This window comes from Exophiala spinifera (genome assembly GCF_000836115.1).
Source record: "Exophiala spinifera strain CBS 89968 unplaced genomic scaffold supercont1.4, whole genome shotgun sequence".
In the NCBI taxonomy this organism is placed as follows: Eukaryota; Fungi; Ascomycota; class Eurotiomycetes; order Chaetothyriales; family Herpotrichiellaceae; genus Exophiala; species Exophiala spinifera.
The window spans coordinates 3,451,846-3,477,446 of record NW_015622516.1 but is presented as its reverse complement, the minus strand read 5'-3'; the positions used below and the strand labels follow the sequence as shown (position 1 = coordinate 3,477,446).

The 25,601-nt window shown below is 51.9% G+C and overlaps 11 protein-coding genes across 11 annotated transcripts in view; 5 read left to right on the top strand and 6 right to left on the bottom strand.

Moving 5' to 3' along the window:
• Positions 1 to 440, top strand: part of PV08_06476 (uncharacterized protein) — a gene marked incomplete at both ends in the record, with an annotated part of 3,996 nt that extends 3,556 nt beyond the window's left edge. The window contains one exon of the mRNA XM_016380813.1: positions 78 to 440. Coding sequence (XP_016236640.1) covers positions 78 to 440 — 363 coding nt within the window. The remainder of the gene's footprint in view (positions 1 to 77) is intronic.
• Positions 441 to 1,236: 796 nt separating this feature from the next.
• Positions 1,237 to 4,155, bottom strand: PV08_06475 (uncharacterized protein; the record flags this gene model as incomplete). The annotated part of the gene is made up of 1 exon (XM_016380812.1): positions 1,237 to 4,155. The coding sequence occupies one exon, from the start codon at positions 4,153 to 4,155 to the stop codon at positions 1,237 to 1,239; it is 2,919 nt and encodes a 972-aa protein (XP_016236639.1).
• A 545-nt stretch (positions 4,156 to 4,700) lies between these two features.
• PV08_06474 (uncharacterized protein) lies at positions 4,701 to 7,622 on the top strand (the record flags this gene model as incomplete). The annotated part of the gene is made up of 1 exon (XM_016380811.1): positions 4,701 to 7,622. The coding sequence occupies one exon, from the start codon at positions 4,701 to 4,703 to the stop codon at positions 7,620 to 7,622; it is 2,922 nt and encodes a 973-aa protein (XP_016236638.1).
• A 1,115-nt stretch (positions 7,623 to 8,737) lies between these two features.
• On the top strand, positions 8,738 to 10,790 carry PV08_06473 (uncharacterized protein; the record flags this gene model as incomplete). Its single annotated transcript, XM_016380810.1, has 2 exons — positions 8,738 to 8,806; positions 8,862 to 10,790. 2 exons carry the CDS (start codon positions 8,738 to 8,740, stop codon positions 10,788 to 10,790), a joined length of 1,998 nt encoding a protein of 665 aa, XP_016236637.1.
• A 440-nt stretch (positions 10,791 to 11,230) lies between these two features.
• Positions 11,231 to 13,077, top strand: PV08_06472 (uncharacterized protein; the record flags this gene model as incomplete). Its single annotated transcript, XM_016380809.1, has 2 exons — positions 11,231 to 11,679; positions 11,775 to 13,077. 2 exons carry the CDS (start codon positions 11,231 to 11,233, stop codon positions 13,075 to 13,077), a joined length of 1,752 nt encoding a protein of 583 aa, XP_016236636.1.
• An 853-nt stretch (positions 13,078 to 13,930) lies between these two features.
• PV08_06471 (lysine-tRNA ligase) lies at positions 13,931 to 15,802 on the bottom strand (the record flags this gene model as incomplete). Its single annotated transcript, XM_016380808.1, has 2 exons — positions 13,931 to 15,538; positions 15,590 to 15,802. 2 exons carry the CDS (start codon positions 15,800 to 15,802, stop codon positions 13,931 to 13,933), a joined length of 1,821 nt encoding a protein of 606 aa, XP_016236635.1.
• A 262-nt stretch (positions 15,803 to 16,064) lies between these two features.
• PV08_06470 (uncharacterized protein) lies at positions 16,065 to 16,566 on the bottom strand (the record flags this gene model as incomplete). Its single annotated transcript, XM_016380807.1, has 2 exons — positions 16,065 to 16,479; positions 16,532 to 16,566. 2 exons carry the CDS (start codon positions 16,564 to 16,566, stop codon positions 16,065 to 16,067), a joined length of 450 nt encoding a protein of 149 aa, XP_016236634.1.
• A 938-nt stretch (positions 16,567 to 17,504) lies between these two features.
• Positions 17,505 to 18,936, bottom strand: PV08_06469 (uncharacterized protein; the record flags this gene model as incomplete). The annotated part of the gene is made up of 3 exons (XM_016380806.1): positions 17,505 to 18,704; positions 18,766 to 18,822; positions 18,871 to 18,936. The coding sequence occupies 3 exons, from the start codon at positions 18,934 to 18,936 to the stop codon at positions 17,505 to 17,507; spliced, it is 1,323 nt and encodes a 440-aa protein (XP_016236633.1).
• A 595-nt stretch (positions 18,937 to 19,531) lies between these two features.
• Positions 19,532 to 21,316, bottom strand: PV08_06468 (uncharacterized protein; the record flags this gene model as incomplete). Its single annotated transcript, XM_016380805.1, has 4 exons — positions 19,532 to 20,362; positions 20,432 to 20,643; positions 20,692 to 21,095; positions 21,156 to 21,316. The coding sequence occupies 4 exons, from the start codon at positions 21,314 to 21,316 to the stop codon at positions 19,532 to 19,534; spliced, it is 1,608 nt and encodes a 535-aa protein (XP_016236632.1).
• Positions 21,317 to 22,706: 1,390 nt separating this feature from the next.
• Positions 22,707 to 23,362, top strand: PV08_06467 (uncharacterized protein; the record flags this gene model as incomplete). The annotated part of the gene is made up of 2 exons (XM_016380804.1): positions 22,707 to 23,048; positions 23,111 to 23,362. The coding sequence occupies 2 exons, from the start codon at positions 22,707 to 22,709 to the stop codon at positions 23,360 to 23,362; spliced, it is 594 nt and encodes a 197-aa protein (XP_016236631.1).
• A 710-nt stretch (positions 23,363 to 24,072) lies between these two features.
• On the bottom strand, positions 24,073 to 24,876 carry PV08_06466 (uncharacterized protein; the record flags this gene model as incomplete). Its single annotated transcript, XM_016380803.1, has 1 exon — positions 24,073 to 24,876. The coding sequence occupies one exon, from the start codon at positions 24,874 to 24,876 to the stop codon at positions 24,073 to 24,075; it is 804 nt and encodes a 267-aa protein (XP_016236630.1).
• Between the last annotated feature and the right edge of the window lie 725 nt (positions 24,877 to 25,601).

Sequence of the window (25,601 nt, the reverse complement as noted above, 5' to 3'; positions counted from 1 at the left end):
CGAAGATAGTACAGATACTGCTCGAGAAGGGTGCTGATATCAATGCACAAGGAGGCCTATACAGCAACGCACTACAGGCGGCATCAGCGGGTGGTTATGAGAAGATAGTGCAGATACTGCTCGAGAAGGGCGCCAATATCAATGCACAAGGAGGCCTATACGGCAACGCACTACAGGCGGCATCAGCGGGTGGTTATGAGAAGATGGTGCAGATACTGCTCGAGAACGGTGCTGATATCAATGCACAAGGAGGCAGGTTTGGCAACGCGCTACAGGCGGCATCAGCGGGTGGATATGAGAAGACGGTGCAGATATTGCTCGAGAAGGGTGCTGATATCAATGCACAAGGAGGCCTATACGGCAACGCGCTACAGGCGGCAGAAGCGCGTGGTCATGAGCAGGTGGTGCATCTGCTTACTGGATTCCGTACCCAGTCCTGAACGTAGCTTCGGCCCGTGGAATACTTACATTTGCATGGGGATTTGCTTGATTGCTCTTCTTGGTAAGCAACGCGACGAGACTAAGTTAATCTTACTGCACCCAAATCGATAGCGCACTCAATACTATATTCCTCTTCAAATACCGTACATCTGCCAGACGATTGTCAGATGCTAGCGTGGATCGTGCCCATATGGATTCAAGGGATCGCGCCTCAATTTTAGCGAAGAAGCAGACCACAGCACTGAGAAGCAACGGTCAGGCAGTTTGATTTAGTCCAAATATACCTGATAGTACAGGGGAACTCTTGGCACAGAGGGATGGGATGTACGTTTAGTCGCTGTGAATTCACGCGTTGGGAACTACAGTAAATCTCAATTCAATCGTTCTTCGCGAGTGAGAGACCTAAACATGCGACCTAGGTGGTTCTGGAGAACGTGTGGACAAGACAATGCTTCTTCCTCTGCAGTGGTGGACTTTCGCGGACAGATTAAAACATTTATATTCGCATGCTTCATGTGCCAAATCGACAGACAAAATCCCTACCACGTACCTAACATGTACGTAGGTTACTCGCGAGTTGAGCAAACCACCCAACACCCAACACCCAACACCAAATTCATGAGATCGAGAAGCATATTCCTCACCCTGTGCATCATTATTGTCATGTTCTCATAACAGGGGCAATCAATCTCGTCGCTAAAATGGCGCTCATAACTCGGTAATCCCTCAAGAACACCCGTACCACACACATGCTGCTACATATATGATGATAATAGAACACACCTGATGTGCCGATCAAACGTTCCCAATCACAACCATATACCGCAATTTGTTGTCCTTGCTGCTCTTGTTGGCGTCCAGCCCACCCATCCCATCGTCGAGTTGCATCTGGCTACTCTTCCACCCCCAGCTCTTGCTTACGTCGAACCGATCCGGAGCGCTCTCGTAAATGCTCAACAGCCGACCAGCCTTGCTAGGCGAATATATCTTGAAATAGGTCCGGATCGTGGGCCGCGAGTCCATATAAGGGGGCATCGTGGAAACATTGTATTTCCGGTTTCTGCGCACGAGCTCTTCGTCTTCTTCGTCTTCATCCAGCATCTGCGAACCTGGAACGCTGGCTTCCCCACCAGGCTCCACCGTGTTGCTCGGCATGTGTGAAGTTTTGTTGTTGTTGTTGGTGGTGGTGGTGGTGGGTACACTTCCGCCTTTTCGACTCTCGGCAGGTGAGCTTTCTGTGTCGCCAAAGCGGGCGGCGGTCCCAGGATCAAACTCGGTAGATGTCGAAGGGGTATCCTCTCGATCAGGTTCCGACCCCCGAGCAGTAGCCTCACTGATCCTCCAGATCTGGTTGCGCCGTTCGTTCTTCCGAAGCAGCATCTCGCGCTCGAGCTGTCCTATTCGATCGTCGACGGTGGCAGGAATGAACTGAGCCAGTGGATCATCATTGGGATCCTTATCCTTTGCACGATGGAGGTAAATTCCGAGTTGTTGCGATTTGGAATTGTTCACGCGTTGAATGTAGAGGTTCCAGAGACTCCCTGCGTACCACACCGTCTGCGAGTAGATACGCTTTTTCTCCTTGAGGGACCTCGGGTTGGGGAACTCTGCAGAGAAGCGAAACGGAGGATAATGGCTAAAGCGTGGTGCGTCCTCTGGCGAATAGTTTCGTGAAGGAGGCCTGCCACCTTCAATCACGTTTTGGCCGGTGAAGTCGAAAGCCCATGCCACGTCTGTTGGCTCGAGGCTTGCCGACAGCCTGGCTGCATTCGTGCTCCAGTCGGCGCCAATTGTTGCGTTCGATGCACTACAGGCCTCGCGAGTCCCACCCATCACGCAGGACACATCGTGACCAGGGATCCAGAACTTCCTCGGTTTGCCGTTGCCGTCCCAGGAACCAGACTCCATCTCCAGACCAATTTCACTCATCTCGTCTTGCTCCCTTGCCTTGCCTTTGACCAAGGCCGAGGCCTCTTGTTCTCCGACAACAACTTCATAATCGTCCGCAACTTCGCTCAATCCTAGCTCAATATCTGCGTCTCGGGCGTTGAGAACCTTCTGACGAAGCTCCATGGACATCCACAAAGCATCAGATATCACCTTTTCTGGTAGTATGGGAACCCCAAGAATGTCGCGGTGAGAGCGAATCTGCTGCAGCTGCTCGAATCGGAGATGCACGTAGTGGATTCCTTCATCAAGAAGGACCAACAGCGGTGCGACCTCGGGTGTGGTATACAACGCAATCCATGCGTCGTCCTTTTCAGACACATACCGGTTGTTACCCGCAATCCGGTACGGGGCATCAAATCTCACGGCAAAAAACCTCAGGCTATTCGGCTTGGGATGGATGTATCGTCCTCCGAGAGACACGAGGCCATTCTCGACGGCTTTGGCTCTAAGACGACGGTTGAGGAGCTTCACCGCCAAGTACCATCGGTCCCATTCTCCAGGCACGAAGAAAGGGTCACCACCGACTATTTCACGAATGATCTCTGCAGGGATCTCGTCCCAGAACTCATATGGCATCTCCCAACCGTCCCTACACAACATAGCTTTCGCCGAGGCAAGGATGCGATCTCCCGGTTTGCCATAGTAGTTGTTGGTAACGAGCTTGATGAGGCTGGCAAGCGTAGATGGCTGCATTTGGCGAAGAATGCTTTCGACGCATGAATCAACCAGGTCAGGCATGTCGAGCCAACAGCCCGTTGCGAAAAGTCCAATGGCTTCTTCTTCTTCTTGTAGTGGAAACTGTGTGCCATATATCCTCTTCAAGGCAAGCTCAAATGCGGTCTTTGTAATGTTTGCATCGATATCCTCAGGCACTATAGTCATTTCCTTGGCACTACTCTCTGCCCACGATCCCGAAAACGCCGAAGCAAAGAACGGGACTCGATCCAGTAACAGTTTATGAAGTTTATATGCTTGTCCGAAGGCGTGCACGGTTATATCAGAGTGGCGCCCTTCCTCAAAACCAACGTGGAATAGGTGACCGGTCAGAGTAGAGGTGTCACCTATACTGCGGCCAACGCCCGAAATGGCGCGGAGATAGGATGGGCCTGTGGACAAACTTGGGCTCCGTGCATCACCAGGTACAAATAGTCCCGAGACAGTTGCTGGGGTGCTTGCCGAGGCAATATCCATAGCATTTGTCGCAGAGCTGGTCGTTGGGTCATCGACGTCTTTCTCCGAGCTGTTGAGAGGTTGTCTCTTCGCTATCACAGATGTTGAAGGGACAGTATCACCGTGCCGGCTAGTGCTTCGACGGCTAGCGCCAGCGTGTGTCAATGCCGCTAAAGGTCCTGTGGTACCGGAAGAGATTGCACCACTCATTGATGCCAGGGCAGTATTTGCCGAGATAGAAGCAGTCGGAGGGCCAGATACGAAGATAGATCGAAGCGGAGGCTCGAATGAAGTTGTCGATATGCTGTGTTCACCATAGTTACTTGCCAAAACCTGGCTTGCAGACGCAGCTCTTCGTTGCGATAAGGGCCTTGAAGGACTACCTGTGACCTGTGGAAGCGGCGACCTGATAACTCTGGAGAAAGATGTATCCGCTAGATACTGCGACGACTGCAAAGGCGAAGCCACAATGTTCGGGTCCCTCCAAGCTGACCTCTGGTTTTCTGGATTAGGACCCGAGGGTTCGTAGTCACTGAAGAGTCCTTCCACATCATCTCTGGAAGCGCTCCAGCCTGACAATCCTTCATGATCCATTCTAAGGACTCGATTAGCTCGATAATTTGTTTCAAGGCGCTCCAGAGCTCGAGCTACTTCATGAAAATAGGTAGCCAAAGGATGCTCAAAACCTCAAGGCAACCGCCATGACATCAGGGACCAGACGGCTCTGATTCAATGTCGAATTAGACTCTACTGTTAGTTTGAGCGAGGTCTCGAGTGCATAGAGATCACAGATATCACAGAGGAGACGGTGATACGGAGAATGAGGTTTGAACTTGAAAGTTGGAAGTTGGCGAGTGATGGAATCGAATGATTTGTGATGTCTGGTCAATGGTGGCTGGTGGGATGATGGCTTTATCGATAACAAGCCACTCGCTTTGGACGCCGCAAAAGTGACATCTTTTGTTTCTCGCACTTCGACTAATCCCTTGTCTATGAGCACAACCAACGACATCGTATGGGGTACCTGCACATGCCATTGCGTGCTGGACCATACTGACGCTCACTGCTCTTAACTGCCCATGCTCATCTATATGTGAACACCATGGCTCATTGGCCAATCAACTCGCTTCCAATTCAAGATGGACGAGCACACAGTTCAAACCTCCGTTTCGAACGGTAGCACCGTGCTTTACCGAGAACCTTTGAATCCAATCGAACCCTCGAACAGCTTCGGCCATAATGCATCCAAGCCCAAAGGGCAAGAATCTTCAATACGACGTCTGCATCGGGCCGACTCGTCTCAAGCCCAGAGCCCAGAGGAATCCATGACCAGGGAGACAAAATTGGGTTGGAACTCGCCTGATGGACGCAGTAATGATATGAATGACGACAAACCCCTGACTGGCTCTTCGTTGCTAGAAGGCACCAATGGACATATCGATCCAACCGATGATGGAGCACACGAATCCCCTTCGAACGGATCTGCGCACACGGGCAAGATTCCCGGGAGTGTAAGCAAGAGAGTGTCTTCCCACACGAAACTGGATCCATACAGAGGCATCGAGTCTGCTTCTCGACCAGAAAATGTGCTGAAATTATCGGGAGACAAACTACAAGACCTTACGGCCACACCAGAATCACTACCACTCCGAGCCATTGAGTCGACTGTGCAGCACCAGAATGTCCAACTCCCCCCTCCTCTTCCCCCTCCAAAGCTTTCGGATGTATACACAGATGACGCACCCACGCGAGCAGTCGCACTGCGTTCGCCTCTTCTTCCCTCAGTCGATATGAGTGACTCAAGGAGACCACGAAATTTAACCATTGAGACCAGTGGTCGGCAGCGACATCCCGAGATCACCCCTAGCCCAAAGCCCGGCCTGCTGAAGCGAGCCATCTCAACACCGGGCTCGATCAGAAGTGCTCAATCGCCACAAAAACCGGACAGAGTTCGCCCAACACTTGTTGTACCTGACATTTCATCACATGTCGAGGGCGCAGATGGCAGGAGATATTCGTCCTCTGGACGTCCGTTACCCTCTCCAATGCCCACGTCAATCCCCCTTCCCCCATTATCCCTGCCGACCTATCTGCAGCTGGAGTTGTCCTCTCAACGGCCCTCACAATTCTATATTCACAGATCTGCTGCCAGTGATTTCCCTTACGAATCTTCACGTGCGAAGATCGAAAGGCTCATGAATTTCCTCTTACTCCCCCCGCACCTAGAGGGCGTGCTTTGGTTTGGTATCTTGGCCTGCCTCGATTCGTGGCTGTACATCTTCACCATACTCCCGCTCCGGCTCCTCAAATCCATCTACATACTTGTTCAGTCATGGACTATCAACGTGTCGACAGAAGTTCTTTTTGTTTTCAGCTTTGTATACCAAGGGACTGGTCGAATGTGGAATAGACGGCGAAACAGTATCCCTTCCAACACAGCGCGAAAGGTATCAGAACCAGGTGCCACGGAACCTAGGTCCACTCATAACGCATCTTTACAAACCCGCAGGCAGAACAGACATCATCGGCGAACAAAATCAGTCCCCTCGGCGCTGCTACCGGACGATAAAGCGGACCTTTTGAGGGGCCTTTTGATCCTCACCACCTGCGTAGTCCTGTTGAGACTCGATGCCAGCAGAATGTATCATTGGGTTCGCGGTCAAGCAGCGATCAAACTCTACGTCATCTACAACATCTTGGAAGTGTGCGATCGACTGTTTTCCGCGATTGGACAAGACGTTCTCGAATGTTTGTTCTCTCGTGAAGCACTTGAGCGGAAACCGGATGGTCACAGCAAAATCTTACGGCCTTTCTGGCTGTTTGTACTTGCTCTTGTTTATACAGTCATTCATTCGGTGGCCCTCTTTTACCAGGTCATTACGCTCAACGTCGCTGTCAACTCGTACTCCAATGCACTCATTACACTTTTGATGTCAAACCAGTTTGTCGAAATCAAGGGCACAGTGTTCAAGAAATTCGAAAAGGAGAATCTCTTCCAGCTAACCTGCGCGGACATTGTCGAGCGGTTTCAATTATGGCACATGCTTGTCATTATTGCGGCTCGCAATATCGTTGAAACCGGAGGACTGAGCTCTGGACTCAGTGCGCTGATGAACTCCGCGTCTGCGACAACATCAGCGCCTGCTTCTAGCAACAGCAGTCTTCCCTTGACAGCAGCAGTCCCTCCAAAGTCAGCCAGCTCGATTTTACCAAGTTCTTTTACTCTCCTGCCAGCAGTGGTGAATTCGATCACTTCATATGCGCCGGCTGTCAGCCAAGTATTGGGTCCATTTCTTGTTGTGTTGGGTTCGGAGATGTTGGTCGATTGGTTGAAGCATGCCTATATCAATAAATTCAACAACACGCGACCTGCGATTTACGACCGCTTTCTTGACGTTCTGGCCAAGGACTACTACACAAATGCTTTTGGCGACCAAAATCTCACAAAAAGACTGGGACTTCCTGTCATCCCTCTGAGTTGTCTTTTTATCCGAGCAAGCGTGCAGACGTACCAAATGTTCATGGCGGCGTGGGTTCCTTCAACTGCACCTAGCTCATCGACCAGCCTGGCAAGTATATACGAAGACTATTCTGCAGCACGGTCGACCTTGCCTCTGAGTACAAGTGCAGCGATCTCGAGAACAGTCGACGACATTATTCGTTCCATACCAACTGTGATCACCAAGTCTCGCGCTGTGACCCATATGACAACCGTTCTCATGTTCCTTCTGCTGTTTTTGATCTTGCTGGCGTGCAAGCTGGTCTTAGGGATGGTTCTTCTAGCGTTCGCTAGATCTCGATATCACTCTATGAAACTACGGGAGAAGAACGCTATTCACCACGTGGAAGGAGGTCGCCGCGTAGGCGGCTGGGGAGTGGTCGAGGTGGACGAGGACAAGAGAAGGTGGATTTACGAAGACGATCCCGCAGGTCTCCGGGCACTGCGAGAAAAAGAGGAGCGAGACAAGAACAAACAGCAAAAAGAAAAAGACAAAGGACATGGAGTCGAGGCTTTTGACAAAGTCAAGCGCTATGAAATGGTGGCCAAGAGGATATGGTGATGGGCAAAACCTACAGTATGGACGATGCGATCTTCGGGCGAGTAATTTACCTGGTAGAGGCCTCTCTTCCCGATGCCTTGGCTGATGCTCTGGCTGCGGCCAAGACCAGCTTCATATCCATTCATAAAACAAGCATCCGAACGGCCCACGGGTTCCTGCATGCGCCGATCCGACCAAGGCACGAATGACAGAAGGGCTTGCTGATGTGAGGCGTGTTTGAGGATCGGGCCCAGGGGAAGAGGGGACCAAAGCGCTTGGGCGTTAGGCCGTTGTAGGCATAGTCTTGTCAGTTCTTGTTTGAGATGGCCCGCGCTTTGGGGGGCTACGGGCTCCACGCCAGGTGCTTTTCGGCCATTGGCATCTCATCAGATGCCCGGAAGACCCCAGGGCCATCGCTCTAGTCCTCATTAGGGCACCTGTTTGTAGACTAACTGGGAGGCCTCGTACTCCGTGTCCCTAGGTACACATCTCACACACCCGTTCATTCATTCACTCATCCTTTGCTGCTCACTCTCTTCACTCGTCCGTTCCAGCATTCAATCACTCTCCTTTCCATTGTTTCATCAAGTCCTTCGCTATTCCATACAACCGAGAAATTCACCTTCTGCGCTCCTTGCCTCTCAATTTCTGTCATTGTTCTCATTCAGGGTGCTCGGTCCACATCGAGCCCAGTCCATTCTTTCAACCCAGCCACCCTTGTCCCTGTGCTTCTTGTCCGTCTGCACTCAACCACGCGCCTCCAGGCCTGTGATTGTTCCTCAGCTACGGCATACTCATCCTCGCATCCTCGCATCTTGCACCACCAAAAGAAGGAGAACCGATCGTCTAGCATCTCCTATCAACAGTGATACTCGTGTCACCCGTGAGGTTTGCTGGAAAGAGATGAGATAAAGCCATTCAATACGAGGGCGAAACCCAGGCAATTGAGCTGGACTCTTGTCTCTGACCAACGGCTGAGCCGTGCTACAACACCTGCCACCAACAGACACAGAATTCGTGGCCACAACCGTAAATACCTGCCACACACCTGGTCATCCTCCCGTTGCATCATCTTCAGTTGCTGCCCGGCCGCAGTTGACTGCGAACTACCACAAGAACTCAATACTACATTCATTATGGGTTGCTGCGGTGGTGATAGAGAAAAGTTCGGTGCCTTGACTGCGGAACAGAAGTGGGAATACATTGTCAGTACTTGCAAGTGAAGCAGAAAGTCTAGCTCCGGACTGACATGTTTTGCAGAATCTCGATGACTTCAAATCTTCCTCGTGCTGGACACCGTTCGCCTATGGCTACCTCCTTGTTATGGGTGTCGTTTCCATCTCCGTCTATGGAGTCGATACCTTTACCGCCATCCAACTACTCGCGTTCGATCGATGGGCCGGACAGATCAAGCCAGAAATCCCACTGAACATCTCACGATGGATCTTTGCGGGATGTATCATCCTCTCCTTCATCCTCCTTGTTTACAGGTGGTGGCGGGCAATTAGAGTCATCCAACAAGGTGGAGTGGCTAAAAGTTATCTCGATCCATTGGCGGTTCGAGTACAATCAGTTAGATGGGGACAGGGAAGAGGTTGGAAACGATTCTTGGTGTTTGCCGAGTTGACCAAGAGTCGGAAGGGTGCCGACTACGTTGCGCTGTTCGCCTACTTTTCATTCGAGGCATGGTTACGAATTGTGTTTGCCGAAGGCCCACGACAAGTGATCAATGCAATCACCCTATACTCAGTGTTGAGGTTGAAGCTGATTCCAGTTGGCGAGCACGCCCCTGATGATGGACACTCTCCCGTTGTCCAGTTCTTTGTCAATATCGGCATCCTAGCAGACTCAAATCACCTTCAGGCCGTCGTCTTGTTCGGTATGCTGTGGACACTTGTCATCTGGGTCATCTCAGTTATCAGTCTGATGGTGTCTGTGGTGCTTTATCTGCTCTTCCTCTGGCATCATATCCCAAGCCGCGATGGAGGCCTCACGGGCTATTGCCGCAACAAGATCAATCGAAGGATGGAGAGGATCGTGAGAACCAAGGTAGACAAGGCGTTGAGGAAAGAAAACCAACTTCGAGCTCGTCAAGAGGCGCAGGCTGCACGAGAAGGACTCGATGTCAAGAAGCAGCCTACTCTCCCCAACCTCGGCACCGATGCAGTCGACTCTTTCCCCGGTCTATCTCGACAGACGACAATGACTACTCTGCCTGAATACACATCCAGACCAGGAACAGGCAGGAACAGCAACGAATTACTGCCAACCCTGCCAAATATCTCCTCTCGACCCCCAATGCCGATGCGCACTGTCACACATGGTTCGACAGCGTCATTTGAGAGCTTCACGTCGAATGCGCCTTTAATGAACTCCGCAGGAGAAATGAGCACCTTACCAGACCCAGGGCAGGATCCCGCTGGTGCTTGGTACGGCAACACATCATCCAATCGAAACCCAGGCATGTCCCAGTTCTCTCAGCGCTCATATAGTCCAGCTCCACCTAGACCAGGAACAGCGCAAGGAAATCGACATGATCCTGGATCATATCAGATGGATCCACTCCGGGCACCTGGCAGAGGCATGTCCAACAGCTCTCTCCCACGATACAACCCGAATAGTTCTGGAGGCCTCCCTTACCCAGACGATCGGAGCTCTACGTCCTCCAAGGCGCCTTCATGGTCTGGATCGAACTCCGAACCTGGCGTCGACACGATGGGACGTCGTCAACCAGCCGCGGTCGGACCTACCTTTCGAAGTATCTCCGAAGAAAGAGGCCGCATGTCACCCTTACCTGGGCCGCAATTTCGGGCGCAAACTCCCGTCAGAGGCCCTGAGAGATCATTCACACCAACTGGACCTCCTCCTCGATCCATGACGGCAGGTGGTCCACCACCAGTCGACCGGTCATTCACGCCCAACAGCCTGCCTCCACGGGCCATGACACCATCAGGAGGACCAACATTGCCTCGGCTACAAACCACGTCAGCTTCAGGATACATACCATACTCCGAGGAGCCGCGATCAATGACTCCTGCATCCTCGATACCACCCAATGCCACAATTCGTAGTGTTAATGAGCCAGCAAGAAGCTATTCGCCGTTCAGACCGCAGATGTCTGGACCGCAAGGACGAGCACCACCTCAAAGACAGGGCAGTGCTGTTGACGATATTTTGGATCATTATTGACTGATCCACCAAGCTGATCCCGCCTAATATTCCTTTTGGGGCTCATGACGACGAATTTTATTTGATGATAAACAGCTATTAGCGGACTTTGTATGTGTGTATAAGTGTCAACAAATCGATGCTTCAATCAAATTCCATTTACAATCATACTCATTTTTTTGTGCGACGTAATTCAACGTCTACGGTCAGCACGAGCCGTTTTTTACCAACTGCCCCGTACACTACTGGTAACAGGTGATACTCTCTGCCCTTGGATGTGGGTGGTCTGACCCGTGTGCAGGAGTCTTTGTAAGCTCTCTCATTGGCCGTCAATAAACTCGTACGGAAATAGTGTTGTAGATCTCATCAAATACCAGTAGGTTGTAACTTGTCGGGAACCTGCACCTTATTTCTTCTCCTTTTGGGTATGCAGCAGTGCACGCAACCCTAGGTTTCAAGGTATGCTGCCCGGATCAGGCTTTGCGCGAGCCCTGCGCGAAGCTGCGCCAGGCTTGTCCAAGCGGTTCTTCAACTGCAGCCATCGCAACGTACAGCTTCGTCCAATCACGCCGAGCCGAACCTTCAGTCGGAAATCTACCAGATCGATCTACCGACAGAGCGTGGACAGATGCACACAGTCAAGCGTCAGGACGTATGCCGAGAGGAGATTTGAGTGTCGCTCGTTCTCGGCCTCTGCGAAGTCAAGAGCCACACAGGCCGTAGAGCAGGATGAGGGAGCGCAGTCTGGCGATGCAGATACGGGCAACAAGAAGAAGGCAGGGCCATCATCTTCGTCGTCATCGTTCCCGGACACATCGTCCAACACAGTGGCATACTGGCTCCTCGGCAGTGCCGCGAGTGTGTTTGGGATCGTGGTCTTTGGCGGCCTCACGAGGCTCACGGAATCAGGGTGCGTTTCACACAACACTCTGTTGACCTTTTCTTACTATTTATGCCCTATGCTCTATGGGGATACCTTTTTGAATGCTAACAGGAATCTTACAGACTCAGCATAACGGAATGGAAACCCGTGACGGGATCCCTCCCACCCATGTCCCAGGAAGACTGGGAGGCCGAATTCGCCAAATACCGCTCGTCGCCGGAATTCAAAATGCTCAATTCGCGCATGACGCTCGAAGAGTTCAAGAGTATATACTGGATGGAATGGATTCACAGACTCTGGGGCCGGTTCATTGGTCTCTCGTTCGTTCTGCCGGCGGCGTACTTTGTCGCTAGACGACGAGTGTCGCGCAACATGGCCGTGAGGCTACTCGGCATCGCTGGGTTGATTGGCTTCCAAGGCTTCATCGGCTGGTGGATGGTCAAGTCGGGACTCAAGGACGACCTGTTCGCGCCGGGAAGCCATCCGCGCGTCTCGCAGTACCGGTTGACGGCGCACCTGGGCGCCGCGTTTGTTTGTTACCTTGCCATGCTGTGGAACGGACTGGACATTCTTCGAACGAACAAGATTCTCAAGACCGCGGCGGCAGCGGCACCGGACAAGGCGCACCAGGGTGTCCTCGACGCGCTGAAGAACCCCGCTCTCAGGCCGTTCAAGCGGTACGTGGGCTTGCTGGCAGGCTTGATCTTCATCACTGCGATGTCTGGAGGCCTCGTCGCCGGGCTGGACGCGGGGCTGATCTACAATGAGTTTCCTTACATGGGTCTGGGCCTGACGCCACCCAGGTCGGAGCTGTGGGACAAGTTCTACTCGCGCGAAGATGACGGAAGCGACCTGTGGTGGCGCAACATGCTCGAAAACCCCAGCTTGGTGCAGCTGGACCACCGGATCCTCGCGACCACGGCCTTCACGGCAGTCATGGCGTTGTGGGCGTTCAGTCGCGGCAAGACGATGAGCAAGGTTCTACCCAGAGCCGCGAAGAAGGGCGTGCACGGCGTCGTCGGTTTCGCCGTGCTGCAGGTCACGCTGGGCATATGTACGCTGCTGTACCTTGTCCCGACGCACCTCGCGAGCGCGCACCAAGCGGGCGCTCTGGCACTGTTGACTTGGACCGTTGTGTTGGGCAGCCGGGTTTGGTTCCCCAAGCAAGCGGCCAAGATCCTTGCGCAGCGTGCCCAGCAGAGAGCTTCTGCCATCGGCGTTTTTGAGGGCAATGCGGGTGCAACACGAGCAACGACGGGCGCAGCCACTGCCGGTCCGGTGCTGGCCGCGAGCGTTTTGCCTGCCGTTACGGCATTGGCGTTGATCATGAGCAATCACGCCGAGGGCGCTTTGAGGGAACAACTTCTCCTACAGCGGCGGCAGCCGGGGGAAATGGAGATGGAGAAGGAGAGTGAGCAACAATGACTTGGGTGATTGTCCAGATGGCAAATCTGAAGCTCAAGATGAAGATGAAGATGGAAGAGCTAGCTTGGTGGTGGTTTTCGTATTCTCTGCTCCTCTCTGCGCTATCGCCGATGTGATATAGCCGACTGCTGTGTACTGTATACCTAGAAGAAAGAAATCCCGTACATACAAGGTAAATACTACACTACTGTACGTGTACGGAATTGAAAGGTCAATCAAAGATTCCACGTCCAGAAGAAATCTGCCACGTCGAGAGAGTTCGGATCCAAAGACACACGTTGGACGGACCAGAATCGTTTTTTGCAAGGAACGACCACACCAAGAAACTCGATTTCATGTCAAACAATCTCTTTGACATAGTTGTATTGCTCGTGGCGCTGGCAAGGTACTTTGCCAAGCTACCTGCCTGGGTACCAACACAGGACACGAAGTAGCATCTGTTGTGCGCGCGCGCGCTCTCTCTCTCTCTCTCTCTGTCTTTCTCTCTACCATTTCTCTCTAGAAACCCACACAGTTCATCATCCCCAGCAGGAAGAGCGCGGAAAGTGGTCCGTCTGTCTACCATGGGTACGCCATCCTATACCTCGCCACGTCCACGTCCACGTCACAATTCATCTGCGCGTCACTCGTAACGTACTCCAGGCGGGTCATTGTCTCTTCTCGTCTCGTATCTTTCTCTAGTGGGTTTCTTGACAATAAGACAACCGTCATATCTCCGTCTATCCACGCAGGACACTCCTTCCCAAGCTAATCAAATCGCAAAAATCCGGAGGGCCAAAAGCGCCGTTCTTTTCTTCGTCTGCAATTCTCGAGAAGAAAATCCACTCAGTGTCATCTGGCGGCGGCCGCTCTATCAATGAGCAACGCTCACATCCTCTTCGGGCATTGGCTCGATCCCGACCACTTCGGCAGCAAATTGCTTGTCCGTTCCAGTGTTCTTCTCTTCCTTCATGAACGGGAACGCCAGCACCTCGCGGATAGTGTAGTTGTCGGTCAAGAACATGACCATCCGATCGATACCCATGCCCCAGCCACCCGTTGGAGGCAGACCGAACTCGAGGGCCGTGCAGAAGTTCTCGTCGACCATTTGCGCCTCGTCGTCGCCTTGGGCCTTTTGGCGGGCTTGCTCCTCGAATCGCAGGCGCTGGTCGAACGGGTCGTTCAACTCGGTGTATGCGTTGACAATCTCCTTCTTGCACACAAAGGCCTCGAACCGCTCGCAGATGCCGGCTTGGGAGCGATGGTACTTGGCCAATGGAGACATCATCTGCGGATGACCCGTGATGAAGGTCGGGTTGATGCACTTCTCCTCAATAAACTCGCCGACCAGCTTGTCGAGCATACGAGCGTTGGTCTCGGGCGGCGGGCACACGACATTGACCTTCTTCAAGAGACGCTTGAAGAACTCGTTGGTCTCGGCGGTATGGAGCTGGTCACCGGGTGGGAACTTCTCGCCCGTCGCTTCTTCGAGGGCAGGGATCATTTCAATACGCTTCCAGGGACGCGACCAGTCCACGTCGTATGTCTCGCCAGACTGGGTGTGGAAGGTCGTCTTGTGCCCGCCAGTGACCTCCTTGACGAGTCCAGACACAAGCTCTTCGGTGCGGTCCATGACGTCGTAGACGTCCGCGTAGGCCTCGTAGAATTCGCAGGTCGTGAACTCGGGGTTGTGCGTGAGATCGGCACCTTCGTTGCGGAATTGCTTGCCGAGTTCGTACACACGCTCGATGCCGCCAACCACGAGCATCTTGAGATACAGCTCTGGGGCGATACGCATGAACATGTCCGTGTCGTACTCGTTGATATGCGTGATGAAGGGCTTGGCCGTGGCACCGCCTGCGATTGAGTTCATCATGGGCGTTTCAACCTCGACGAAGCCATTCGAGTCGAAGTAGTTGCGAATGTATGAGACGATCTTGGCTCGGGTGAGGAGGATCTTACGGGAGCGGTCGTTGATAAGTAAGTCGAGATATCGTTGGCGGAAGCGAGTTTCGACGTCTTGGAGACCAAAATGTTCCGAAGGGATTTGATGCAGGCAGGGCGTAAGGAGGGTGACTTCTGTTGCAAAGACGGACAGTTCGCCGTCGTTGGGTCTGTTCTTGGGCGATGTCCGACCTGGGAATCCCACAATGCCGATGATATCGCCTCGACGGAGGTGTTCGTGTTGTGCTTCGAAACTGACATCGCTCTTGACCTCTTGTGCTTGACACATGATTTGAACCTTGGTGCCTGCTCCTCTGATGTCGTAAAAGACCAGCTTGGAGCCAGATGTTCTCTTCGTGTAGACTCTGCCAGCGACTCGAATCTCCACATCCTTCTTCTGCTCGCCGGGCTTGAGGTCGGCATATTCTGCGAGGAACTTGGGGATGTCGGTATTGACTTGGAACTTGTGAGGATAAGGGTTTGGGTCCTTGGTTTCTCGCATGCGGTTGACTCGTCCACTCCGGATCTCGAAGTATTGCTGCAGAGAGGGTTAGCAGGTTGCGGAATGGGAGTGACACATTCAACCAACATTGGGATTGAGGTTGCTTTCGTCCATTTCCGCGCTCGCGGCCTTCTTTTCAGGCTTGGGAGGTGCAGCGGCGGCCCTCTCCTTCTTCTTTTCCTCCTGTTGTCTTTGCTTCTGTCTCTTCTTCAATTCTGACTTGGAGACTCTTTCGCCGGTGACCTCGTCGAGGTGCAGGTTTGCAGTTTCCTGCGCAAGCGAAGTATTTGCGTCTGCCATGCTGGAGGTGTACGAGGCAATTATTTATCAGTATTGAGGAAGAATAGTGAAAGTCGGCTGCGGTTGAAGAGTCATGCTTGAGTCACTTGGGCCGCTGGTGGGATAGGATTTTGTCTCGAAGTCGTGACTCGGGAATTTTCACAGTGCGGCACAGCATGACTCGCAACAAATCCCGGTCGCAGGCTCAATGCCACCGCTTTGCGCGTCCTCCGTAGAGATCAGTTTATCATAACTCCTAACCCTGGTTATATGAAGCTTGAGTCTACAGCATCTTCAACCCCATTGACACACACAGTCCCCATATCAGAGCCTGCATCACCCAGAAGCCCGATCCGTTCAGCCTACTCCTGCCTCCGGCCTTACTGCCTTCGATGTATCCATATGCGTAGACGATTCTGAAAAATATCCAACCTGCTCCGAGTGCCGCTGTTGCCACGGGGTATCCCAGGCCTGCAAAAAGCATAGATGCAATGGCCTGGGGCATATTCTCCAACAGATTGCCGTGTGCTCGCTGGGCGCAGTTGAACTTGTATGCTGCTGGGTTCTCCTTCGCTTCCTGTGCGGTGGCATATGGGTTGGGATATGGAACTCGAGCCGGCTTTCGGTACAACCCTACGAGGATGCCTTGGGAAAATGCCAATACTGGGGCCAGACCAAGCGCCACGAGCACAACGTAGCTTATCAGTTGTCAGGCCTCCGTGCATCACACTCGAACGGGGCAGAACTCACCCATATTTGTCGGGGACCGTCAAAGTGTATGCCATTGTCTTCAGTGTATTGAGATGGAGCGTGGGTTAGGCTGGAAATGGAGGTATGTAGAAGAGACGACGTGTCCGTAGAAAAGGGTTGTTTCACGTTCTTAGGGAGCGTAGTCGCACAGCGCAAGAAGAAGCTCTTCCCGGATGGTGACGACGGCCTCGGGTGAACCTGTACTCCGAACCTGGGCTTCTGTGACGAGGTACTCACCGTCATCCACATACCTTCAAGTTGACACTTGTCCTCGACGAGATCGCCGTCTCCTGTGCCCACCGTGCACCGTTCGACAATGATGGCTCCTGTGGTAGTATGCCCCGTTCCTCACTCTAATGGAGCACATACACTTGTTGGGTGGGGAAGACCCTTCAAGTGGTTGAACATGGTGCCCGTATCTGCCCTCTTAAGCGGCTCTTCTCGTTCATCAGTGGTCATGACATTTGTCTGATCCTATGCTCTTCCAGAATTGACGGAACAAAGAAGGAAACGCAGTAGTAGTATGAGTTCAACAAGCCATCAGCCAGAGATCCTCATGTGCAGGTGAAACAGCAAAGCGATCTCAGCATCTGCTAAGGCTCCTACGCAGTGTCAGAGGTGTCAGAGGCGGAAGAATGTAACTCGAGTTGAGAACTATCGACCTACAATCAAGAGGTGCTCCCATGGCCAATATTTATTAGTTTTTGCGTAAGCTACCTTGTAATGGCGTGATGGGATGCCTAGAACTATCTAAGCACGGCATCATGCCTCATCCGCCGATACGGAATAGTTAGAGTGAAAGCAATTTCGCAATTTAACACAACTTCATTACGCCTAAAGCTCTCTGTGAAAAGCACCTGTTATCACAATTTGCCTCGAACGGCAAGTTTTCTTTATGGCCGTTGACATGAGTACCGAATGCAGTTGATACCTTCCGTCTGTTACAACCGTTGTTTGAGATAAAACACCTGGTTCACATGATGACTTCGTTGGCGACATCGCGCTTCAGTTCCTTGTAAGGCAGGCAGATACAATTCTGGACTCGAATCTCATCACCCACCGCACATTCTTTACCAAGAATCGTGATGGCCTGAACCTTGACACCATTCTTGATGATGCTGGTGGTATGGCTGCTAACCGGGGTGGGAGTGCCTTCAACTCGGGCCCACGCACCAACGCGACTGTTCCAGCCAATAATTGCATAGAGAACGCAAGCATCATGCTTGATTTCTGCCTCCTCAAGGACGATCGCCTCCTTCACACGTGCACCGGCACCAATGATAGCCTTAGGCCCAACGGAGACGTTCGGCCCCAGCTTAGCTGTCGGGTCGACAGTAGCAGTAGGGTGGATAAAAACGGGAGGGACGATGTTGGCTGATGGGGTTGCAATCTCGTCTGATTGAGACTGGAATGCCTTCGCTAGGTATAGAGCGTTCGCGGGAACAGCGGAACCAGCAGTCTTGATCTGACGCCAGAAGTCCTTAGTTTCGTGGACGTAGAAGCGGTTGCTGTCAGCTAGATCGGACAGAATATCCTGTTCGAGACGAAGGACTTCGTTCTTCTCTCCATCTTCTTCTGGATCGGCAATGAAAGATGCCTCAATGTTCTCAGATGAAGGATAGGAGATCATTCTGGGTCGCTCAGTCCTCCGCTTGATGGCAATGCGGATGGACGGGAAGATACACTCAGTGGCGAAGAGGTAGACGCCACAGTTGATCAAGTTTGAAATGTGGCCTTCAGGCTTTTCGACGTAGTGCAGAACTCGCTTCGTGTGTGTGTCCGACACTATGCAACCGAAGTTGGTGGCGGCGTCATTGCCCACACGAGTGCCGAGAATGACTGCTTCAGCATCCTTTTCCTCGAAAAGCTTGAGCATAGCCTCGAGGGGAAAGGAGCAGCACACGTCGGAGTTGAGGACAAAGAATCGGTCTGGCTTGCCCTTAAGGATAGCATCACGGAAGTGGTAGAGTCCGCCAGCGGTACCCAAAGCTTGATACTCGCGGAGGTACTGAATCTTGATCTGGGGGAACTCTTTCGAAGAGTCTTTGACGAAATCACGGAAGACACTTTCGTCATAATAGCCGATGAGAATGACTTCTTTGATGTCTGGGACTTTGGAAACAGCCTTCAAGCAGTGCCAGATGATGGGGTGGCCTGCAACCTCAAAGAGAGGCTAGAGGAAAGGCATTAGTTACTGCCGACGAACAAGAGAAAGGATGTTGATGCTTGGTTACCTTTGGGAGATCCAGACTCAACGGCCTGAAGCGAGTTCCTCGAGATGGGCCTCCCACCTTTTCATGTCAGCTGGCGCAATTCTCACGTTATCTGCAACAACTAACCAGAATGACTGCTTTCGTGACCGCATTTGGGCCGCTGGCCTTGTTACGCGAGGGGACTTTCAGCATCTTCAATGGCAGTAAGGCAGGCAATGGAATAGGCTAGGGAGACGCGACTCGGTGTCGACACGGTCAAGGTCCTCTTGATCAGATTCCAACAGAAAGGAGAGTGTTGTGACAGTTCACAGATTTCAACTGAGGCCACGTTCACATTGAATTGACTTTCACCGCCAACCCATTGAGAGACCCTTCCAGGCCTGTCACGCTCCCGCCAAGGCGCTATTCTTGATTTGGCGCTATCATGCTTGCTCCTGAGATGTGGCGTTTATCAACTCGATAGTCGCTTTCAAACACTCGAGTAACTTTTGCTCAGCCAGCCTCTTCAACACGTGCATCCCGGATCACACCAAGCTATCAGAAAGACGGATTATCGGAAGCATTTAAATAAGGTGCTTATTACCCAGGTTCTAGCCGACATAATCAACGCTGCCTAAACACTCTCCTTGATATCCTCCTCCACCATCCGCGCTGAACACCGGTCTATGCAAGACTGCCAGTGATTGCACCTGTGCCGATCCCCAAACCAGGCACTCGGGTAGTCGAGGCGTGACATTAGCATTTCATTCTCCGTGCAACAATATCGACATCCTCATTCATGGCATCATCATACATCGCGGACCACGACTCTAACACCGTTACTGTCAGGTCGATACAACGGGGTCGTTCCATCACCAATAATTTCAATGTCCTTATAGCTCGTGTCGTGCAGCTCCAGATACCCGATATCCGTTTCAAAACGAACTTCGCTGCTTCCGTACCGACTAAAGATCGCCGCCACCGTGAGATAGAGCTCTGCATATGCCAGGTTTATGCCTACACAAGCTCTCGTACCACGTGAGAACGGCACCAAATAGTCATCCAGACCAGGGTTGTCGATCCAACGCCGAGGACGAAATTTCATGGGGTCCTCGAAGTAAGCTGGTGAATGATGGATGAGCATGCCGGTCATAGAAAGCGGAATCCCGGGACGAAGGACATATTGCTTCTCATTGATATTGTGCTTGTCATCTGTTGACCTCTTGGCCGTGTAGATGAGCGTTTCATCCGTGGCAATGCGCTGCAAACGTGTGCTAATGCCACTACTTAGTCGGAGACCTTCTTTTATTATCGCTGTTAGGTAAGGAAGTTGTTCTAGCTTGGCCACATCTGGGAGACCAGCGTTCTCTGTCATTGCCGTTGCAAGCTCGTCTTTGAGAGTCTGCAACTCTGTCGGTTGTCTCAGGAGATGGAATGTGATCTCTGAAAGGGCGGCTGCGGTGGTTAATGTTCCAGCAATTACGACAACTTGTCCGTCTTGCCACAGCCGATCAGGAGACTTTTCTCTCTCTGGTAAATTGCCCTGCAGGATGGCATGGAATACGGTCGTCTGCGAGTGATACTTGCTGTCGGGATCGGTACGATGCGAGTAAATCTCGGAAACATGCTTTATTATGTCCTGTTCAGCATGTCAGCGATCATGGCCCCTTGCCTCAAACGGGCAAAAAAGAGATTGGGCGAAGTCCACCTGATTGAGCCTGATGTAACTGGCCATCACCGGGTTTAAAGCAATCTGCACCGAGTCGGGCATCATTTTCATCAGGGACAGCAGCCATGGCATTTGTTTCACAAGATGACTCAACTTAGCTCCGGCTTCACCTGCTTCTTTGAAGCTCGGGTCGAAATCTGGAGCCAGCAAACGATTGTCACTTCGCCCGAAAGCATATTCCATGACAATATCTGCCCCAATCGTGTAAGTCTCATCCAGCAAAGCCAGGAATGACTCACCATTTGTGAGAGCTGCGTAGGCCAACGAGACCGTCATGGGCTTCCCGGACTCTTGAAATTCACGAAATCGGGCTAGCAGATTGTTCAGACTGGACTCAATGCGCGATTGGAGCATCCGCACTTTTGCTGTTGAAAAGTACGGGTTCATCGCCCCTCGTCGCATACGGTGAAGATTGTGATCTGGGGTTCCAAAGGCAGACTGAGGCAAACCACTTGAGTTCGTGAAGAAGGTCCACTTGTTTCTCTTGTGGGTCGGGCCAGCATACACTTGATCATAGTAATCGGCATCTTGGATATGCACTTCTTCCGGGTTGATGCGCAAGATCGGGCCGTATTGCTCGTGCATGGAGCGGATTTTCCATATGTATTGACCACTGAGTACGACATCGTAGTAGAATTCGTACCTAGGTCCTGAGTTGAGCTGAAGGATGCATGCAGCCTCTATTGTGATGGATGCGCCTTACCAATATGTGAGCTTTGCAAGAGTCGGTCCTGGTATCTCAGCCTGAGGGCAAAGGTACAAGCGCCACGTTGCGAGACCAAGCAGATACGTTATCAGTAACACAGGCCCGCATATCAACAGCGGTTCCCCAGCGAAACCACTCAGACCATCCAGGAAGGCCATGTCTACTGCATACGAAGGTTCAGTGAGGGCAGTCAGTGGTTCCGACGCCAGAACTTTCTGGCTCTAGTTCTCGGAGTGAAAGAGTAAAAATATGTGCGGAGGTGCTTGCTGAAACCCTATGCGAGTGGAAAACATTGACGGTTTGAGAGTCAACGCTAGATGTGAGAGTGCAGGGAGGAGTGTCCGTACATTTATAAGTCCGCTTCTCTCATAACCACGTTGCAACGACTTGCATTCGGAAGGGCCTTTCCGTTTCCGAGCGACGCCAACTACTGCAACTGTATGGATATGGCTGGTGAACAATTAAATCGCCCTACCCGCAGAACCCGCTACTTGCTAGCCGTCTGGACCAGGCCCTGTAACTAAGGTTGTTCTGCCTGCGCGGACAGCATCCTTGCATAGTCATTCCACTGTCCTTTGCCGGACATCATCTCTCACAGTGTCCCCCGGCGTTGATATAGGACTCCATGCCCCTCATCTGGAGCCGATCTAGGACGCTCTTGGACGTCCAAGACTTCTCAACTTTTTGATACTTGACCATGATGGAGGGAGACGCACATATCGATTTCCAGGTAACTCAAGATGCCGAGTCAAGCAGCGCAATCACTGAGCCCATCACCAGAATCCTGAAGACGGAGAGAGCGACGTTGACTCGGCATATGGAAGGTATAAGCACATGCTCGGACATTGCCAAGCTGTGCAATTACTGACCTAGATCAGCGAAGATGCCTCGATCACAACATCGCTTCGGTCATCGGCTCTAAACTATGTGCAAGTCCACCCCCGCTAACAACCACTGAGACCTAGCTAATCTTTGAGAGATAGCTATGAGGCGAGTATCGCAATTGGTGCGAACATCAATGCACTGACGATCTCGGGACAGAATGGACGAAGATATCAGCACTCGGACCATGACACATACATTTTTGTACATTGCGAAACAAAGCCGAAGGGGACTTGTGCTGAAATCATGTAGCCTAACGACGAACAAGAGCAAGACAGGTTGGACATGCTGCACCATATCTACCGTCTCGTACAAGGCGGAAGATTACATACGGCTCCGCTTCGTGATCCGCAACGGGTGCTGGATATCGGCACTGGGACCGGACTCTGGGCATTAGATTTCGCAGAGTGAGAAACCTTTACACCCTTTTGGTAATCGGCGACTCATTTGATTCTACACAGCGAATTCCCTGCAGCAACCGTGCTCGGTAAGACCTAAATGACAGCTTTGAAGGACTCTTCCACTGAGTACAAACACTCTACCGGGGTATCTAGGTGTTGACCTCAGTCCTATTCAGTCACAATGGTAACGAGGTACCCTTACTATCAACCCGGCGGACTAGCTCTCTAACTTCAGCTGAAAAGGACTGCACCGAACTGTTCCTTCATGATCGACGACCTTGAAAAAGAATGGGGTTACCCGCCGAGTCGTAGATTTGACTACATCCACCAGCGGAGCATGTCTGGCAGTATAGGAGATTGGACGGCAATGTACAAGCAAGCACTCGACTCGCTGGAGCCTGGAGGCTGGTTCGAGGTTCAAGAGTTTGAAGTGTGGTTCTACTCCCAGAAGCCTGACGGTCTCCCTGACGACTCACCCATCGTTAAATGGCAAAAGCTCATTGACCAGGCAAGTATCTCGTTCGGTCGACGTCTGAATAATGTATCACAATTCGAACATCATCTTAAGGAAGCCGGTTTCGTTGACGTCCAGACGCAAATAATCAAGGTGAGTTGGTGTTTCCCATCGATGTTAAACTCTTGCTACGGTCTTCTGCTCACGGTATGAAGACTCCCATAGGTCCGTGGCCTCGGGAGCGAAGGCTCCGAGAGATAGGAGCATTTCTTCGGGCTCAAATGCTGGATGCTTTGGAAGCTGTCACGCTAGCATACCTCACCCGAGCGCTTGGATGGACACAGGAAGAAATTCAAGTGATGCTCGCGGATGTGAGGAAGGAGTTCAGTGATAAAAACAACCTGCTGTACACGTACTGCTGGTTCATCACTGCCAGAAAGCCCGGAGGGGCCGGGAAATCTCCCTAAAATGTTGGATTTCTGGTCATCGAGGGGAGTTTCAGGGCTGGTCCAAATTGTTCCGGAAAATGAAAACGGCTGGTGGAAGGTGAAGAGATACTCATCATATCTTGACACCGGCAAAAGAATCGATGTAGATATGAACCTACATTAAAGGAGTCTCCTGTAAACAGTGTAATAAGGCGTTTACGGGGAATATGGTGATGCATCCAGTGGTCTTGGTCCCGAGGATCGCTTGAAAGACGGTGTTAACATAGGCTGGTTGGTACCTGTATTTGGCTCTCTCTGGGACAAGTTAGAGAGTATTGACAAACCACCGCATTGGGCCGGCGGCTATGAGTGCGGGTAAGGATGGAGGTAGGTCCAATCGTGAAAACGTAACGAGCATCCAAGTATCCACTTAGGCTGAGAATGCGTACGGGTGATGGCGAACTAAGACCCTCATGAGAGTTGAAAAGAACTGTATACATCATAGACCTTGCGCAGCCTTGAAATCTCCTTTGAGCCGCTTGAGGGGTCTGGCTTGGATTGTACGTCCACATTTGGCCAGACAACTAAGCAGCAGACGTCTTCCGGTGCGCCCGGCCTCCAAAGTTGCAGAATGCCGAGTAGCTTCGGATTTGTTCGCCATACCTCATAACACAAAAGTAACTTAGTACCTTTTGCCGATGTCACCACGCGGGGATGTCGAGTATTAAGAGGCATCGGTCGCATTTTGGTCAAATCTCGACGGTCTTCTCCACGTCAAAACCATTTGCCTGAGCAAAATAATATCCTCGCTGATTTGCAAGGAGCCGCAACGGGCCTGCGGGATGACTCGCCCGCTCAACTGTGAAGTCGCAATTGAAGTGTGTATGACCAAAGGCCCAAAGGGCCACTTTGTCACTCTGAAAGCACGGCTCTCGGCAAAGTTCCGTAGAAAAAGCGGACGTAATCGGACTCGCAGCATGCCTTGGGTCGATCGCACGAACATCCAGCGACGGGCTCCAGTGCGAAAAGATCATGATCTTCGCGTTTGATTGTCCAAGCTCTTCAACTCTCGCATTGAGCCAGGCAAGGTCCCGTCTATGTGCCTCGTTGTGCATGGCGATATCCCAGTCATGGGTGTGGAAAAAGTCGTTGAGGCCGTGACTAACTGCCATTTCATGTGTAGCCGGGATAAACGAAAACAGGCTGCAGCCTAGAATGGCAGTGTTCGAGTCTGGCGGCCGGAAAATTGTGCGTTCGAGCAGCACAAACTCTCCGAGCGTTGCGTCTTTGCGTACGTTTTGTTCAAAGTCCCGGAGAGCATCGAGAGTGGCAGGCCAGTTGGAATGATACGCTTCATGGTTGCCCGGGACGAGAAGCACGGCGCGGAACTGCTTGAGCTGCAGGGTCAAGAAGGCAAGATAGTCGTCCTTGTCGTGTTGGATGTTGCCGATATCGCCTAGGAGTGCCAGGTAGGGTGCTTTTGGAGTGATTGTGAAGACATCGTAAGCTTTGGGTGTCTCCAAATGCAGATCTGACATTACTTGAACGGCCATGACAGGCGACCATGGTAATAATGCTGGAAGTGGGAAAGGGATGTTTATTTGTTGTTTGGCTTCACCAAAAATTAGCTCGGGGGTTTATTTAGGCACGCGTACTCCGTAGCGACAAGTTCATACAAAGCCGTCTTCATCCCCCTCCCTCCTTTCTGGACGTAACCAGGCCCAACCTGAACCACCTGATATATCTCTGCGAGTCGCGTTTGATGTTTGACTTGGCAGCGTCAAGTACCTAGCATCATGGAAGCTGCTTGCAGATACAAGTTTCCCAGCCAGACGCGAAGTCTACAAGTATGGGCGGGCTTCTACATTATTTCATTTCGTGATACCCGCTGTCCCTGCGCCTATCGATCCAGAGGAACAGGCAAAGAGACGTCTGGAGGAAGAAGACAGCGATGAGCGCCGCTTACACAAACAAGAGGATGTTGGACTGACTGAAAGCAATAGCGCTGAAGATGCTGTGCAAGTACGACTAAGACAACCCAACATGACTAAAAAGTACCAGACTCGTATGATCGGAGACGCAGATCTCGAACAGGAGGGAGTCGACAATTCAAAGTCAAGGACCGGTGAGTTACTTTCCGCGCGTCTGATCGTTCGAGATATCTGTCCTCCCAGGCAGTCTTTTAGGAACGGTGCGGACAGGGCAATGTCGTGAGAACCGCAGGTCTGTTAGATTCCGGATTCCGAGTTCTATGTGATGGTCTGCGTCGTGATCTGAA